General features: G+C 44.5%; 1 protein-coding gene across 2 annotated transcripts in view; it reads left to right on the top strand.

Annotated features, from left to right (window-relative positions):
* TNKS (tankyrase) overlaps positions 1-18083 on the top strand; it is a 332035-nt gene that overhangs the window by 46621 nt on the left and 267331 nt on the right. The window contains exon 2 of one of the 2 annotated variants that reach the window (XM_039540123.1): positions 3715-3838. The exons of the other annotated variant lie outside the window; for it this stretch is intronic. Within the exon in view, the coding sequence (XP_039396057.1) occupies positions 3715-3838 (124 nt within the window). The remainder of the gene's footprint in view (positions 1-3714; positions 3839-18083) is intronic. 2 annotated transcript variants of the gene reach the window in all.

Genomic DNA, 18083 nt, shown 5'->3' with positions numbered 1-18083 from the left:
AGCACCGGGACGCACCGTCACCTAGAGTGGAGCACCCACAGGGACACACATCTCGAAGAACCTCAGTTACTGCAAGGTGAGTAACTTTCTCTTAGCATTGCCCCCCTCGCGCCCCCCTTCCCAGTGCACATGGTAGATTGGTCTGTTATAGGGCCTGGGCACTATCATGAATGTTCATTCTGATGCCCAGTCTTCTATGTCCAAATCTAATTTCCTCACCTTCATAATAATTGGGTACACTTAACCTATAGGATAACATATTAATGCCTTTTAGCCCATTATTATATACCTCACCTATTATTAAATCTACCAGAAATTCTATCCTATAATATCTAAGCCCAGTATCAGTTCAGTGTTCTTGTGATTGTCTGGTAACATTATGTTCCAGCTCCCTCTATTGAGCAAGCTATTCCCAGTTCCCCAGAATCTAGGGTAACTGTTGGGCCATTTGATCTATGCTAAGGGTCAAAGGCCTACCGTATATACTCATTCATTAGCCCATTCGTTTATAAGCCGACCCCCCAAAATGGATAGGTAAAAATAGGAAAAACTGTATGACCCTTTCATAAGCTGACCCTACATTTGAGGGGTTGGAAAACTTTGGCTCCCGGCCAATGGGAGCTGCAGGCAGTGGTGCGCAGGGAGCTGAGGGGCTCCATGCCTGCAGACACTCCAGGTAAACAAAACGACAATGTATTCGGTCAGGGACCGCGTGCCAGGGTAAGTACTCTGGTGGGCGGGGCCCGGTTTGTTTACCTGCCACGTCCGCAGGTTCAGCTGATTGCGGCTCCACTGGCCGCGATTTGCGGCACCAGACCAATGGGGGCGGCGGGAAGTGGCGTGGGCTGAGGGATGTGCTGGCCGCCACCCCCACTGGCCTGGAGCGGCAAACCGCAGTCAGTGGGAGCTGTGATCAGCTGAACCTGCGGACGCGGCAAGTAAACAAACCAGCCTGGCCTGCCAGGCTGCTTATCCTGGCGGGCCGCGGGCCAAAGGCTGCTGATTCCTGTATTAGCTATTCAATGATTCCATAGAGTTTAAAATCATCAAATTATAAGCTGACTCCCGCTCTTTGATGAGTCACCTTTTTACCAAAAATATTTGGCTTATGAACTTTTACTTATGCTATCTTGCTTAAGCCTGTCTTACAGAATACAGACCTATAGGTTCCTTGCATTACTGCTGAGTAAAATATATGCTAAGCTAGCTCTACGGGCTACGGGGCAGATGTCCTCAATATCATTTAACATCAGGGGTATATATTGTATTTCTCTTTACTCTTGAGCTGTAAATCTCTGTCTAAATAATGCTGTAAATCAGAATTTCTAGCTGTCTTCTGGGAGGGGTAAAATGGAGGCCACTTATACCTTCAAAATTCACAGCCCCCATTCCACCTCCCCACCCCTGGTGTTAGAGAAGCATATAGAACAGAAATAGCTCTCCAATCCAAGCTCCTTTTGTAATCTTGTTTTAATGTAATAAAACTCTCCCTCAGGGAACTGATGTGCAGGATCCCCTGGGAGGCTAATATGAGTGGGGAAAGGAGTCCAGGAGAGCTGGCTGTATTTTAAAAGAGCCTTTTTGAGGCCACAGGAACAAAACATCCTAATGTGCGGAAAGAATAGCAAATATGGCAGGCTACCAGCTTGGCTTAACAGAGAAATCTCTGGTGAGCTTAAACACAGAAATGAAGTTTACAAGAAGTGGAAACTTGGACAGATGACTAGGGAGGAGTATAAAAATATTGCTCGAGCATGCAGAGGTATATTCAGGAAGGCCAAAGCACAGTTGGAGTTGCAGCTAGCAAGGGATGTGAAGGGTAACAAGAAGGGTTTCTATAGGTATGTTAGCAACAAGAAGGTGGTCAGGGAAAGTGTGGGCCCCTTACTGAATGGGGGAGGGAACCTAGTCACAGATGATGATGATGTGAAAAAAGCTGACATGCTCAGTGCTTTTTTTGCCTTGGTCTTCACAGACAAGGTCAGCTTCCAGACTGCTGCATTGGGCATCAGAGTATGGGGAGGAGGTGACCAGCCCTCAGTGGTGAAAGAACAGGCTAAGGACTATTTAGAAAAGCTAGACATGCACAAGTCCATGGGGCTGCATGCAATGCATCTGAGGGTACTGAGAGAGTTGGCTGATGTGATTGCAGAGCCATTGGCCATTACCTTTGAAAATCAGGGGAGGTCCCAGGTGATTGGAAAAAGGCAAATATAGTGTCCATTTTTTTATTTTATTTTTTTAAAAGGGAGAATTTGGGGAACTACAGGCAGGTCAGCCTCACCTCAGTCCCTGGAAAAATCATAGAGCAGGTCCTTAAGGAATCCATTTTGAAGCACTTGGAGGAGAGCAGGGTGATCAGGAACAGTCAACAAGGATTCACCAACGGCATGTCATGCCTGACCAACCTGACTGCCTTCTATGATGAGAACTGGCTCTGTGGATATGGGGAAAGCGGTGGACCTTGACTTTAGCAAAGCTTTTGATATGGTCTCCCACAGTATTCTTGCCATCAAGTTAAAGATGTATGGGCTGGATGAATGAATCCACCTATAAGGTGGATAGAAAGCTGGCTAGATTGTTGGGCTCAATGGCTCTATGTCTAGTTGGCAGCTGGTATCAAGTGGAGTGCCCCTGGTGCTGGTTTTGTTCAACATCTTCATTAACGATCTGGATTATGGGATGAATTGCACCCTCAGCAAGTTCACAGATGACACTTAACTGGGGGAAGAGGTACATACGCTAGAGGGTAGGGATAGGGTCCAGAGTGACCTAGACAAATTAGAGGATTGGGCCAAAAGAAATCTGATGAGGTTCAACGAGGACAAGTGCAGAGTCCTGCACTAGGAAGGAAGAATCCCATGCACTGCTACAGGCTGGGGACCACTGGCTAAGCAGCAGTTCTGCAGAAAAGGACCTGGGGATTACAGTGGACGAGAAGCTGGGTATGAGTCAACAGTGTGCCCTTGTTGCCAAGAAGGCTAATGGCATATTGGGCTGTATTAGTAGGAGCATTGCCAGCAGATTGAGGGAAGTGATTTTCCCCCTCTCTTCTGCACTGGGGAGGCCACATCTGGAGTACTGCATCCAGTTTTGGGCCCCCCACTACAGAAAGGATGTGGACAAATTGGAGAGAGCCCAGCAGAGGGTGACAAAAATGATTACGGGGCTGGGGCACATGATTTATGAGGAGAGGCTGAGGGATCTGGGCTTATTTAATCTGCAGAGAAGAAGAGTGAGGGAGGATTTGATAGCAGCCTTCAACTACCTGAAGGAGGGTTCCAAAGAGGATGGAGCAAGGCTGTTCTCAGTGGTGGCAGATGACAGAACAAGGTGCAATGGTCTCAAGTTGCAATGGGGGAGATCTGGGTGGATATTAGGAAAAACTATTTCACTAGGAAGGTGGTGAAGCACTGGAATGGGTTACCTGGGGAGGTGTTGGACTGTCCATCCTTAGAGGTTTTTAAGATCAGGCTTGACAAAGCCCTGGCTGGGATGATTTAGTTGGTGTTGGTCTTGCTTTGAGCAGGGGATTGGACTAGATGACCTCCTGAGGTCTCTTCCAATCCTAGTCTTCTGTGATTCTAAGGGTATTGTTCAAAGCCTCTGACTGGTTACTTCAGAGCATAGCTTAGCCAACATTTATTTTACAAGCACAGTAGTTCACATAGCACCCCACAACCACCACCCTCAATTCTACCTTCACCCTTCCAGGAAAGTGGTGAGAGTGATGAATCTTGCAGCCTATCCTGGACCAACGAAGAACAGGCATTCCAGAGGAGAGAGCCACTCAGAAAATTCCTGGACAACAGTCCCTTCCCTTCACACCAGGACTCAGGTTGAGTGCCTCTCCTGATCACAACTGCTCTGTGGGCTAGATGCAGGAATTACTAGGTGAAATTCTCTGTTCTGCATTATTTACAGAGTCTAGGGCCAGGAGGGACCCTGGTGATCATCAGGTCTGACTTCCTGTGTAACACAAGCCAGAGAACATCACCACAATAATTTGTTGAGCATATCGTTTAGAACATCTAGTCTTGATTTAAAAATGGTCAGGATGAAAAATCTACCAGTGAAATTGTTCCAGTGGTTGATTACTGCACGAGGTCAGACTAGATGATCACAGTGATCCCTTCTGGTCATATAATTTATAAATAAGGACTCTGCTGAGTTATGGCAGTTTTTGAATGACTCTGGTCCTTAAGGCTATGTACAAATGCCATGATCATTGCCTCTCAAATTAACTTCATACTGAACTGTGGCCCTGCTCAAACATCAGACATATAGTGTCATAGATTCGTAGACTTAAGGTCAGAAGGGACCATTATGATCATCTAGTCTGACCTCCTGCACAATGCAGACCACAGAATCTCACCCACCCACTCCTGTAACAATCCCCTAACCCTATGTCTGAGTTACTGAAGTCCTCAAATCGTGGTTTAAAGACCTCAGGGTGCAGAGAATCCTCCAGCAAGTGACCCGTGCCCCATGCTGCAGAGGAAGGCGAAAAACCTCCAGGGCCTCTGCCAATCTGCCCTGGAGGAAAATTCCTTCCCGACCCCAAATATGGCGATCAGCTAAACCCTGTGCATGTGGGCAAGACTCACCAGCCAGCACCTAGGAAAGAATTCTCTGTAGTAACTCAGATCCCACCCCATCTAACATCCCATCACAGACCATTGGGCATATTTACCTGCTAATAATCAAAGATGAATTAATTGCCAAAATTAGGCTATCCCATCATAGCATCCCCTCCATAAACTTATCAAGCTTAGTCTTGAAGCCAGATATGTCTTTTGCCCCCACTATTCCCCTTGGAAGGCTGCTCCAGAACTTCACTCCTCTAATGGTTAGAAACCTTCACCTTTGTCTTATTTCAAGTCTAAACTTCCTAGTATCCAGTTTATATCCATTTGTTCTTATGTCCACATTGGTACTAAGCTTAAATAGTTCCTCTCCCTCCCTGATATTTATCCCTCTGATATATTTATAAAGAACAATCATATCTCCCCTCAGCCTTCTTTTGGTTAGGCTAAACAAGCCGAGCTCTTTCAGTCTCCTTTCACAAGATACGTTTTCCATTCCTCGGATCATCCTAGTAGCCCTTCTCTGTACCTGTTCCAGTTTGAATTCATCCTTCTTAAACATGGGAGACCAGAACTGCACACAGTATTCCAGATGAGGTCTCACCAGTGCCTTGTATAACGGTACTAACACCTCCTTATCTTTACTGGAAATACCTCGCCTGATGCATCCCAAGACCGCATTAGCTTTTTTAAGGGCCATATCACATTGGCGGCTCATAGTCATCCTGTGATCAACCAATACTCCGAGGTCCTTCTCCTCCTGTGTTACTTCTAACTGATGTGTCCCCAATTTATAACCAAAATTCTTGTTGTTAATCCCTAAATGCATGACCTTGCACTTTTCACTATTAAATTTCATCCTATTACTATTACTCCAGTTTACAAGGTCATCCAGATCTTCCTGTATGATATCCTGGTCCTTCTCTGTTTTAGCAATACCTCCCAGCTTTGTGTCATCTGCAAACTTTATTAGCACATTCCCACTTTTTGTGCCAAGGTCAGTAATAAAAATATTAAATAACATTGGTCCCGAAACCGATCCCTGAGGAACTCCACTAGTAACCTCCTTCCAGCCGTTGTAGTCTCCCCTTTAACCAGTTCCTTATCCACCTTTCAATTTTCATATTGGTCCCCATCTTTTCCAATTTAACTAATAATTCCCCATGTGGAACCGTATCAAATGCCTTACTTGAAATCAAGGTAAATTAGATCCACTGCATTTCCTTTGTCTAAAAAAATTTGTTTCCTTCTCAAAGAAGGAGATCAGGTTGGTTTGCCACAATCTACTTTTTGTAAAACCATGTTGTATTTTGTCCCAATTACCATTGACCTCAATATCCTTAACAACTTTCTCCTTCAAATTTTTTTCCAAGACCCTGCATACTACTGATGTCAAACTAACAGGCCTGTAGTTACTCGGATCACTTTTTTCCCCTTTCTTAGAAATAGGAACTATGTTAGCAATTCTCCAGTCTTACGGTACAACCCCTGATTTTACTGATTCATTAAAAATTCTTGCTAATGGGCTTGCAATTTCATGTGCCAGTTTTTTATATTCTTGGATGAAGATTATCTGGGCCCTCCGATTTTGTACCATTAAACTGTTCGAGTTTGGCTTCTACCTCGGATGTGGTAATATCTACCTCCATATCCTCATTCCCATTTGTCATCCTACCTCCATATCCTCATATCCCTAAGCTCCTAATTAGCCTAATTAAAGACTGAGGCAAAGTATTTGTTTAGATATTGGGCCATGCCTAGATTATCCTTAACCTCCACTCCATCCTCAGTGTTTAGCGGTCCCACTTCTTGTTTGTTTTCTTCTTATTTATATGGTTATAGAACCTTTTTACTATTGGTTTTAATTCTTTTTGCAAGGTCCAACTCTACATGGCTTTTGGCCTTTCTCACTTTATCCCTACATGTTCTGACCTCAATAAGGTAGCTTTCCTTGCTAATCTCTCCCATTTTCCTCTCCTTGTAGACTTTCTGCTTTTTCTTAATCACTTCTCTGAGATGCTTGCTCATCCAGCTTGGTCTACAACTCCTGCCTATGAATTTTTTCCCCTTTCTTGGGATGCAGGCTTCTGATAGTTTCTGCAACTTGGACTTGAAGTAATTCCAGGCCTTGAGATCCACAAGTTCTTCAATCCAATCCACTTCCCTAACTAATTTCCTTAATTCTTTAAAGTTCGCCCTTTTGAAATCAAAAACCCTAGCCCCAGATCGATTTTTGTTTATCCTTCCATCTAGATCACTCGAACCAAGGTTGTCACCTACAACCATTTCTTCTATGAGGTCCTCACTACTCACCAAAACCAAATCTAAAATGGCATCCCCTCTTGTTGGTTCTTGAACTACCTGGTGAAGGAATCCATCAGCTATCGCATCCAGGAAAATCTGACCCCTATTATTATTACTAGCACTTGTCCTCCAGTCTGTATCTGGGAAGTTAGTCTGCCATGATCACACAATTCCCATTAGTGTTTACTTAATTAAAAACATTTAAAGAGTCTCTGTCCATATCCAAATCGGATCCCGGCGGTCTGTAGCACACCCCAAGCACTATCTCAGGGGGGCTCTAGTAGCTTTCTTTCCCAATGTGATTTTTGCCCAGATAGACTCCATCTTATCCATTCCATCACTTCTTATTTCTTTACAGTTTACCTCATCATTGATATACAATGCTACTCCACCACCTTTGCCTTTATTTCTGTCTTTCCTAAACAGCACATAGCCTTCAATACCTGTACTCCAGTCATGACTACTATTCTACCATGTTTCTGTTATCCTTATAATATCCGGTTTCACTTCCTGCACCCGTAGCTCTAGTTCCTCCATTTTGTTACCTAGGCTCCTCGCATTAGTGTACAAACATCTTAATTTTTGCCGTTTGGCTTCACTGACATTCTTTACCCGGTTAGGCACAGACATTCTACCACCAGTATCACCTATTAGACTGGTATCTACGCTACCCTTCTTATGTCCATTCTCCTGCCCATGGCTGTATCCTTTCTTACTTTGTTTTCTTCCCTCTCAGTGTTAAATTCCAGCGTGGAGATTACCTGGACATCTCCCAACCGTCTTCTCCAAATTCCTAGTTTAAAGCTCTCTTAATCAGTTGTGCCAGCCTCCATCCTAGAAGTCTGTTTCCCTACTTACTCAGGTGAAGTCCATCCCAAGAGAACAGTCCTCTGTCCATGAATGCTTCCCAGTGGCTGTACATCCCAAAGCCCTCCTTATAGCACCACTGCCTGAGCCATCTGTTGATTGCCATAACCTTGTCACACCTTTGTTGCCCTTCTCTAGAAACAGGCAGAATCCCACTGAAGATCACCTGAGCCTTGATTTCCTTAAGTGTCTTCCCCAGTCTGGCATAGTCTTCCTTGATACGTTCCAGCGAGAATCTAGCTGTATCATTTGTTCCCACATGAAGGACAATAAGTGGATTCTTTCCCGCTCCCATTAGGTCATCCATCCAGGACTCAGTTGTACTTGCAAAGGTAGGAGCTCACCTGTGAACAAGTCATGGATGATAACCTGACTAGCTCTAGCTCTTGCATTCATCACATAGTGGAGAATAGGCTGAATACTTATCTGTAGACAACCTGTGGTCCTCAGAAGGAACAAAGTTAAAGAAAATGATATAGAGATAAAATGTCTGAGTCTTACGCAAAAACCAAACCCAAAGATCTTTTTAGATGCCTTTTCCTGCCTTCTGTAACAGGGACTGATGGGTTGGCGTTCTCTTCCCTAGGATTCCAACTTTCTTGGCAGACTTGCTATTTGACATCAGTTCATGCTTTCTCTAAGCAGTATTTGATGGCATAGTTACTACCAGTTCAGTTTAATCTTTTTTTTTCTGTAAACTAATAAGGCAGGTGCTGAGCAGTGAGAGCTGTTTCCCCACCCCAATCTTTAATGGGCTAAATTCTCGCTTTCCTCTCCACAGGCCAGTTTAAAAAAAAAAAGATATATATATCTCCTAGAACTAACTGGGAACCTCGAAAAAAGTCGAGTCCAGCCCCTGCCTGCCTTCACTAGCAGGACCATTTTTTGCCCAGATCCCCCCCCCCCCCTCAAGGGTGAACTCACAACCTGGTTGGGCAGGGCCAATGCTCAAACCACTGAGCTATCCCTCCCCCCTAGTTTCAGGCTTGGTAACCTGTCAAATCGGGATTAGCGTAGCTGAGGCACAAAACAGTCAATTTCAGGCAAGGAAATTTTGTTCCTACTTGGAACAAAAAAGTATCAAAATTTCAATAGTTTTAGTATACAAATAGTTGAGGTAAAATACGTTTAGTCTACATCAAAAGAGTGAATTCCATTTGAACTGCAGTGTATTGTTTGGATGCTTTCAAAATGCTTAGAGAAATGAGCCTTTAAATCTTCAGTTACATATAGTTTGGGAATATGTGATGCTCAGAGCTAGTACCTAGATTTATGTGCTACCAGGTCCTGGGTTAACAAAGTACAGCATACCTTGTAGGTATAATCTTCTAGAGAAAAGTAGTAGAGAGTAATTTTATACTGTGATTCAAAATGCATTTGGCAAAAATGTCACCTTCACAGCTAGATCTACAGGGAGTAGGCTAGATTGCCTTTTGACAATGCTGTTGCCCTAGTCACCATATTGCATTGGTGGGTAGGGGAGAAGACACCAATTCTAGTTTGCGTGAGAGAGCTGAAATAGTCACTAGGCTGTAAAGTGATTTTAGTTTCTTGTAAAATCTCAACCTGTTATCTGTAAATGTGATAAATAGATTATAGAGCCGGAGGGGACCACTGTGAACATCTAGTTTGATCTCCTGTGTAACATAGGCGATAGAACTTCCTTCAATTAATTCCTATTTGAACTAGAGCATATATTTTAGAAGAAAAATCCTATCTTAATTTAAAAATGCCCAGTGATGGCAAATTCATCACAACTTTTGGTAAGTTCTAATGGTTAATTACTCTCACTGTTAAAAATGTGTATCTTACTTTCAGTCTGAATTTGCCTACCTTCAATTTCCAGCCATTGGAACTTGTTATACCTTTGTCTGCTATATTGAAGAGCCCATTATCAAATTTATGTTTCCCATGTACAGACTTACAAAATGTGACAAGTCACTCTTTAAGTTTCTCTCTACTAAACTGAATAGATTGAGCTCCTGTGGTTAGCAGAGTGATGTTGTGGTGAAAAAGGCAAATATTTTGGGACTTACTAATGAACGTGTCATATGTAAGACATGGAAGGTAATTGTTCTGCTATACTTAGTATTGGTGAGGTCTCAACTGGAGTATGGTGTCCCAGTTTTGGGCACCACTCTCTAAGACAGGTCTGCACAACATACGGCCCGCGGAGGGATTCTGAATCCCCCACACACAGCACTCTGCGGGCAGCCCAGAGCCCTTTGATTTCCCGCTGCAGCTGGGATTTAAAGGGCTCTGCGCTGCCCGCAGTGGAGGGCAGCCCAGAGCCCTTTGAATCCTGGCCCGCGGCCGCTAATTGCCCCCTCCACGGACCCCTGCCCTAACTGCCCCCCCAGGACCCCCCACCCCCTATCTAACACCGCTGGTCCTTGTCTCCTGATATCCCTCGCCCAGGACCCCGGCCCCTATCTAGGCCTCCCTTCTCCTTGGCCCCAACTGCCCCTCCTGAGATCCCCCAACTTCCCCATAGGACCTCACCCCCACCTGTCCCCTGATGACCTCTGAGACTCCCATGCCTATCCAACTGCTGCCTGTCCCCTGACTGCCTCCCTGAACCTCCGCCCCATTCAACCCCCACTGCTCCCTGTCCCTTGACTGCTCCCCGGAACCCCCTACCCCTTCTCCAACCCCCAGCCCCCTTACCGTGCCACTCAGACCAGCGTGTCTGGCTCCATGCAGCTCCAGACACGTTGCTGCCATGCTCCCCCGCAGAGCCCACAGCCCACCCCCCCAGCACCTGCCTTCCAGATTTGAACACCTCAAAATTCAGGAGTGCTCAAGGTCAGTTTGGGCAGCTGTTACTTCATTTCTCCCAAATCAAATATACTGATCCACTGTCACTTGCTGTAGAAAAAGTAGGATAAAATTGAGCAAGAAATGCTTATTAGGACTGGAATTGCTATTTTCAACAGCCATTGCCTTTTTGTTTGTTTAAAAGGAAGACAGTGATATTGCATTGGCAAATTCCCCATAGAAAGAAAGAGTGGAACAAAAGAATAATAAAGGCACCTCAACTTTTCCTCATTTATGGAGGACAGTCTTATAATATGCATCCAGATATTCTCCAATCACACAAGCTGAAAATTGTTCCACTTTACTGCAGCTCTGTAACCATATGGGAACCAATCCTGTCTGTGTTTTGTGCACATCCAAAATTCCTGCGGAATGATCCACCCTGGGAGCGAGTTACCAGTGACCCAGGGCTTGGGGCAGCAGCGGGGTGGAGGGAGGGCACTGGTGGGGAGGAAAGGGGGGAAACCCAGCGCTGGGGTGGCAGGGGGTGTGGGTGGGGGGAGAGTCCAGTATTGGGGCAGCAGGGGGTACAGGGGGGAGCCCAGGGCTGGGATGGGAGGCAGCCAATTTTTTTTTTGCTTGGGGCAGCAAAAAACCTAGAGCCGGCCCTGCCAGGTTCCCCCAGCCGCCAGAGCCCCGGGCCTTTTAATTTGCCCCTGAGGGCTCCCAGCCACCTCTTCACCTCCCCACCCCCAACCTTCCTTTTTGGCCCACAGCTGTTTTGGTGGTGTGGCGCTGGGGAAGGAGGGTTTGTTTCCGCAGGGCGGGGTGTTTCTGCGGGGCCGGGAGATTTCGGCCCTCAGCTGTTTTCTTTGGAGGAATGTGGCCCTCGCCGCTTTACGAGTTGTGCAGGCCTGCGCTAAGATGTGAACAAATTGCAGAGAGTCCAGCAGAGAGTGGCAGTGAAGAAAGACTTTGAACACATGACCTATGGGGAAAGGCTGAAAGAATTGGGCATGCTTAGCCTGGATAAGAGAAGACTTTGGGGGTCAAGTGGCATGGTAACCGTTTTCAAATACAGAAAAGGCTGTTAACAAAGAGGGCTGTGATCGGTTGTAGGTCCACCAAGTGTAGGACAAGAAGAAATCAGCTTAATTTGCAGCATGGGAGATTTAGGTTAGATATAAGGAAAAACTTTCTAACTATAAGGATAGTTAAGCACTGGAACAAGCTACCTGGGGAGGTTGCAGAATCCCTGCCCTTGGAGGAAAGCTTTCATTGTATCTTGCCAGGGAAGATTTGGAAAGGTAAGAATGCTTTTATATTTAAATGTGAAACTATTGACTCAATATTTGTTAAAGGAAAGACAAATTTTTGACACCAAAATGATCAAGTTCAGTAGTTTGGAAAATAACCATGCCAAGCGGCATTAGGCCAAGTGGTTAGGCCATGTCTACACTTACAGGCTTATCGGAGCACAGCTGTACCACTGTAAGAGTGCTCTTATAGCCATGTTATGCTGATGGCAAAGAGTTCTCCTGTTGGCATAATAAAACCAGCTTTATAAGCGGTGGTAGCTGTGTAAGTGGGAGAGTGTCTCCCGCTGACTTAGCATTGTGCACATGAGCACCTAGACTGGCAGAAGTTATGTTGCTCAGGAGTGTGTGTTTTCTCACCCCTGAGTGACAAGTTTTGCTGACATAAGTGCTAGTGTAGACGTGGCCTTACTGTCATTGTTCATCCTGCTATATCAAGTTGGGAGTAACCTGAAGCATTTACAGCAGTTGTAATTCATGCTCTATGTAACCTTGTAACTCATTTGTTGAGGGGGAGAAAGGAATCTGACCTTTCTGTTAACTGTCTGTTGTACTGATTGCTGTAATAACAAATATAATTAAAACAAACTTGTGTCACCTGAAGAAATGTGAGGCATCAGTGAAGACCAGGAATCTGTATAGGTTAAGGATCATAATGGTCGTGAATGCAGTTGAATTCCATGTTAAGCTTTTGGATAGTTAAGTTTACAGGATTTTGATTTCCTCATTTTATATCAAAGATCAATTAAAAGAAAACTGTTCTGTACTGGTTTTACAAAAGTTTGTGGAAAAGGTCTAATGGCTAGGTAATGGTATTGTTTATACCTGTTGTATTTTGACTGCCAGACTTTAAAAAATGTTTGAATTAAATATAAATTTGGAAGGGGATACTGTCTAGTGATATTTCTGTATTGTGGAGCTACAAAATGGGATTTTTGCTCAGCAGTGATTCTGCATTATGATGCAGTGTTTAATTATGTCATTGCATACTAATTTTTTCCCCACAGGGCCCCTGCCTCATACAGTGCACAGGATGGGACCTGCTCTGGGAATGAATCAGGGTTGTGTAGTAAAAGAGGCAATTGTCTGTAGGACCCCTGCCTTGTGTTGCTGAAATTGAAGGTGTGTGGTGAATGAAGTAGAAGAGTACAGGAGGATGCTCATGATTAAGGCACCAGAGGGCAATGAGAAACGTTTTGCCAGTGGGTTTCACAGATGTCTGCTGGCAACAGAGCAGACTCACAAATTTTGTATTCCATTTCAGGTTCTAGAGGCGAGAATAGGGAGTATACTCCAGTGGTCACAGACCCTTCTGCATTTGTCACCTCCAGCCTGTCTCTGTTCCAGTCTCTCAATCTAGTCAGGCCTAATCTCCATACACCCACCCCACCCCACCCCACCCTACCCCCGACGACTCCTCTCATCACACTTTTGGAGTATGTCTACACTGCCCACGTTACAGCACGGCCGCGGCAGCGTGGTGACGTGGGCAATGTAGACACGCTTTATCGCCAGGGGAGAGCTCTCCCAGTGATTTAAAAAAAACAAACAAACCCACCCTGAACTAGCAGTGGTAGCTTTATCGCTGGGAGTGCAGCTGTCTATACTGGCGCTTTTCAGCGCTAACATTTTTGTCGCTCAGGGGGGTGTTTTTTCACTGAAGGTGGCAGTGTAGACACAGCCCCAGTCTCCTTTCCCAGCTAGCCCTTTTCTCCCACAGCAGACTCCCTATTAGATTTCCACTTGCTTTCCCGCGCCTCCCATTCCCAAACCCTGACTACCAGTCTCCTTCTTTGGGGTCTTGGTTATATGTCCCCTCTAGCCCCTTTCCAATCTCTCTCCCCCCTGCCTCAGCTCCTTGTCTCAGTCTTCCTGCCTAGCGAGTTCTAGTCCCCTGCCCCCAACCTCCTCATCTGATCTTTCTCTCTCCCGCTTCTTAGTATTCTACCCTCTGCTTCTCACCCTCCAGCTCCCAGTCTCAGTACCCTTTCCTGGCTCCTTCTACCAATCTACTCCCTTCCCTAAGTCCAGGTCTTGTCTCCTGTGCATCTGAGACAGGTTGCTTTTTCCTCCATGATACCTGGGCCTAGTGGGGGGAGCATTGACAGTGCAGACTGTCTCCCTTTCCTCATTTTTTCTGCCTGGTGCCACCAGGATCAGCAGTTGCAGAGAAACGTTAACAAGTTTCTTCTGAGCATGTGCTAAGATTATTCAAAAGCTCATAAAATGGCCAAATTTTTTGAGTTTCCTGCCCAGAACAGCAAAAGGCACATCTCTGACACCAGGACCCACGCCCCCTGCTACATTTCAGGTCCCTGTTCTAAAGCATGAAAGTACTAAAGCTTTTCAACAGAACAGCTGTATGGCTTTAACATGTGCAAAACAACATCTTTTTTCAATCTCATTCTTTTGATACAGACAAACTACTTTTGTTGAAACTTTCACCCAAAAATTAAGACTGAGGCAGAAGCCTGACATAGGAAACATCAGCCTAAATAATTAAAGTTTAGCAAAGTTATAAACAACTAAAACCAGGGTTGTCTTATGGGGACATGTCTGACAAACTTCAATGTAGGTGGTGCTCCTAGATCAGTCTGTAATAAAGCAGGTGTTTTCTTTTTAACTTCCCGGATATAGATTGGGAAACAAATGCTAGTAATAATAATAGGGCTCAGCTTTTCCTAGACGTGATAGCTGATGAATTCCTTCATCAAGTAGTTGCTGAACCGACGAGGGAGGATGCCATTTTAGATCTGATTTTGGTGAGTAACGAGGACCTTGTTGAGGAAGTAGTTGTAGGGGACAACCTTGGCTCGAGTGATCATGAGCTAATTAGTTTCAAAATAAATGGGAGGATAATCAAAATTGCATCTGAGACTAAGGTATACAATTTCAAAATTGTATCAATTACTAAATTAAGGCGACTAGTTAGGGAAGTGGATTGGACTAACATATTTAGGGATCTAAAGGCAGATGATGCCTGGGGTTACTTCAGGTTGAAGTTGCAGGAGTTGTCAGAGGCATGTATCCCGAGAAAGGGAAAACGGCTCGTAGGTAGCAGTTTTAGACTGAGCTGGATGAGCAAGTGTCTTAGAGGGGTGATTAAGAAAAAACAGAAAGCGTACAAGGAGTGGAAAATGGGAGGGATCAGCAAAGAAACCTACCTTATTGAGGTCAGAGGGTGTAGGGAAGCAGTGAGAAAGGCAAAGAGCCGGGTGGAGATGGACCTAGCGAAGGGGATTAAAACCAATAGCAAAAGGTTTTTTAGCCATATAAATAGGAAGAAAACCAAGAAGGAAGAAGTGGGACCGCTTAAAACTTTAAACGGAGTGGTGATTAGGGATAATCTTGGAATGGCACAATATCTGAACGAATACTTTGCCTCGGTCTTTAATGAGGCTAATGAAGGGCTAAGGAATAGTGATAGAGGGACCGATGGGAATGAAGATATGGGGGTAGACATTACGGTCTCTGAGGTAGAAGCCAAACTTGAACAGCTAAACGGAAGTAAATCGGGGGGCCCAGACAATCTTCATCCTAGAATATTAAGGGAATTGGCGAGTGAAATTGCAAGCCCGTTAGCGATGATTTTTAATAAATCTCTAAACTCGGGGGTTGTACCGTTTGACTGGAGATTAGCTAATATGGTTCCTATATTCAAGAAGGGGAAAAAAAGTGACCCGGGTAACTATAGGCCTGTTAGTTTAACATCTGTAGTATGCAAAGTCATGGAAAAAATTTTAAAGGAGAGAGTGGTTACGGACCTTGAGGCCGATGGCAACTGGGACAAATTACAGCATGGATTTACGAAAGGTAGATCGTGCCAAACCAACCTGATCTCCTTCTTTGAGAAAGTAACAGATTTTTTAGACAAGGGAAATGCGGTGGATCTAATATATCTTGATTTCAGTAAGGCGTTTGATACGGTACCGCATGAGGAATTACTGGTTAAATTGGAAAAGATGGGGATCGAAATGAAAATCCAGAGGTGGATAAGGAGCTGGTTAAAGGGGAGACTGCAGAGGGTCGTATTGCAGGGGGAACTGTCGGGTTGGAGGGTTACCAGTGGAGTTCCTCAAGGTTCGGTTTTGGGTCTGATTTTATTCAATCTATTTATCGCTGACCTGGGAACCAAGAGTAGGAGTGGGCTGATAAAGTTTGCTGATGACACCAAGTTGGGAGGTATTGCAAATTCGGAAAAGGATCGGGATATCCTCCAGGGAGATTTGGATGACCTTGTAAACTGGAGTATTAGTAACAGGATGAAATTCAATAGTGAGAAGTGTAAGGTTATGCATTTAGGGATGACTAACAAGAACTTTAGTTATAAGCTGGGGACGCACCAGTTGGAAGTAACGGAGGAGGAGAAGGACCTAGGAGTCCTGGTTGATCATAGGATGACTATGAGTAGGCAATGTGATGTGGCCGTTAAAAAAGCTAATGTGGTCTTGGGATGCATTAGGCGAGGTATTTCTAGTAGGGATAAGGAGGTGCTAGTCCCGTTATATAAGGCGTTGGTAAGACCTCATTTGTAGTATTGTGTGCAGTTTTGGTCTCCCATGTTTAAGAAGGATGAATTCAAACTGGAACGGGTACAAAGAAGGGCCACTAGAATGATCCGAGGAATGGAAAGCCTGTCGTATGAAAGGAGACTTGAGGAGCTCGGTTTGTTTTCCTTAACCAAAAGAAGGATAAGAGGAGATATGATTGCACTCTTTAAATATATCAGAGGGATAAATACCAGGGAAGGAGAAGAATTATTTCAGCTCAGTGCTAATGTGGACTCGAGGACAAATGGATATAAATTGTCAGTCAGGAAATTTAGGCTTGAAATTAGACGAAGGTTTCTAACCATCAGAGGAGTGCAATTCTGGAACAGCCTACTGAGGGAAACAGTGGGGGCGAAGGACCTCCATGACTTTAAGATTAAGCTAGATAAGTTTATGGAGGGGATGGTATGATAGGATAACGGGCTTAGTCAATAGGTCAATTAAGTGCCACACTGGTAATTAGTACAATGGGTCAATGATAGGATATTGTTAGCCTTTTTCCAGAGGGTCTGGCTGGAGAGTCTTGCCCGCATGCTCGGGGTTCAGCTGATCGCCATATTTGGGGTCGGGAAGGAATTTTCCTCCAGGGTTGATTGGCAATGGCCCTGGAGGTTTTTCGCCTTCCTCCGAAGCATGGGGCAGGGGTCGCTTGCTTAAGGAGTGGGTGGATCGGCTTATGTGGCCTGCATCTTGCAGGAGGTCAGACTAGATGATCATAATGGTCCCTTCTGATCTTGAATTCTATGATTTTGAAGAATCTCTCACTGGTTAGATATGATTATTATTGACTAGTTGGTTTTGTGTTGGATGAGTTAATTTTCTCTTTCTGGAATCCTGTCAATTTAATGTTTGGTGTTTTATCAGTTGCAAGATGAAATACCTCCCAGTACTTTTTCATCATAAATCCATTGTAGTCTTGCAGCTTCATGACAAGCATTGTTTCTTGAGCTGCCCCAAATACCTGCTTTTCTTCTTACCTTTAGTGTCCTTGAGACTGATTCTGCACTGGCTTGGACACTCTACTATCATTCACACCTGTGTAAAGTGGTATAAAATGGTCATTCAAAATTGGTAGCATTTTACTTACTTTGTGCAGTATGCAGGGCAGTGGACAATTGGGCTCCTGGTATTTAATATTTGATGTTGGTGTGTGGACTTCACTATTTGTCATCCCATTCTTTAGGAAATGTTTTGGTCTTGAAAGTAAATGGTCCGAACTGTATTATTGTAGAGTTATTTCTGTTTAGGTTCGCTTAAGTGTGGAATATCCATTTCCAGTTTCTTGCAAATGCTCTTATGTGGTAATTCACTGTTGCAATATCCTACATGCCAAATGATTGTATACTGCTTTCTGCTTCAGATATTGTTATGTAATTGAATTTTTGTCTCAGTTTCAGTAGAAAAAATATTGTGGAGGGCAGTAACTTCTGAGCATCCAGACTGCAGGGTACAAGTAGCACATATTATCCTACTGATTACATTTTTTTGGACACAGAGAGTATGTTGTGGTAAGGTTTCTCTGTAAATGGTGAGCCACTAAAAGTCTTGAGCATTACTACTGTTCTGAGATAGAAGGATCTGGATATTCAGCAGTAAAAGCAGCAGCAGCAACAGCGGTAGTAAAGACAGAGCAGGTTCCACAGTTAGCATATTTCACAGTATGATTCAGTGTGTACACAGCTTCCCAGATAGCAGCCTGCAGG

Source organism: Mauremys reevesii, linkage group 5 (assembly GCF_016161935.1).
Source record: "Mauremys reevesii isolate NIE-2019 linkage group 5, ASM1616193v1, whole genome shotgun sequence".
In the NCBI taxonomy this organism is placed as follows: Eukaryota; Metazoa; Chordata; order Testudines; family Geoemydidae; genus Mauremys; species Mauremys reevesii.
The sequence above is the reverse complement of the archived record's forward strand: the minus strand, read 5'-3'. Positions and strand labels throughout refer to the sequence as shown.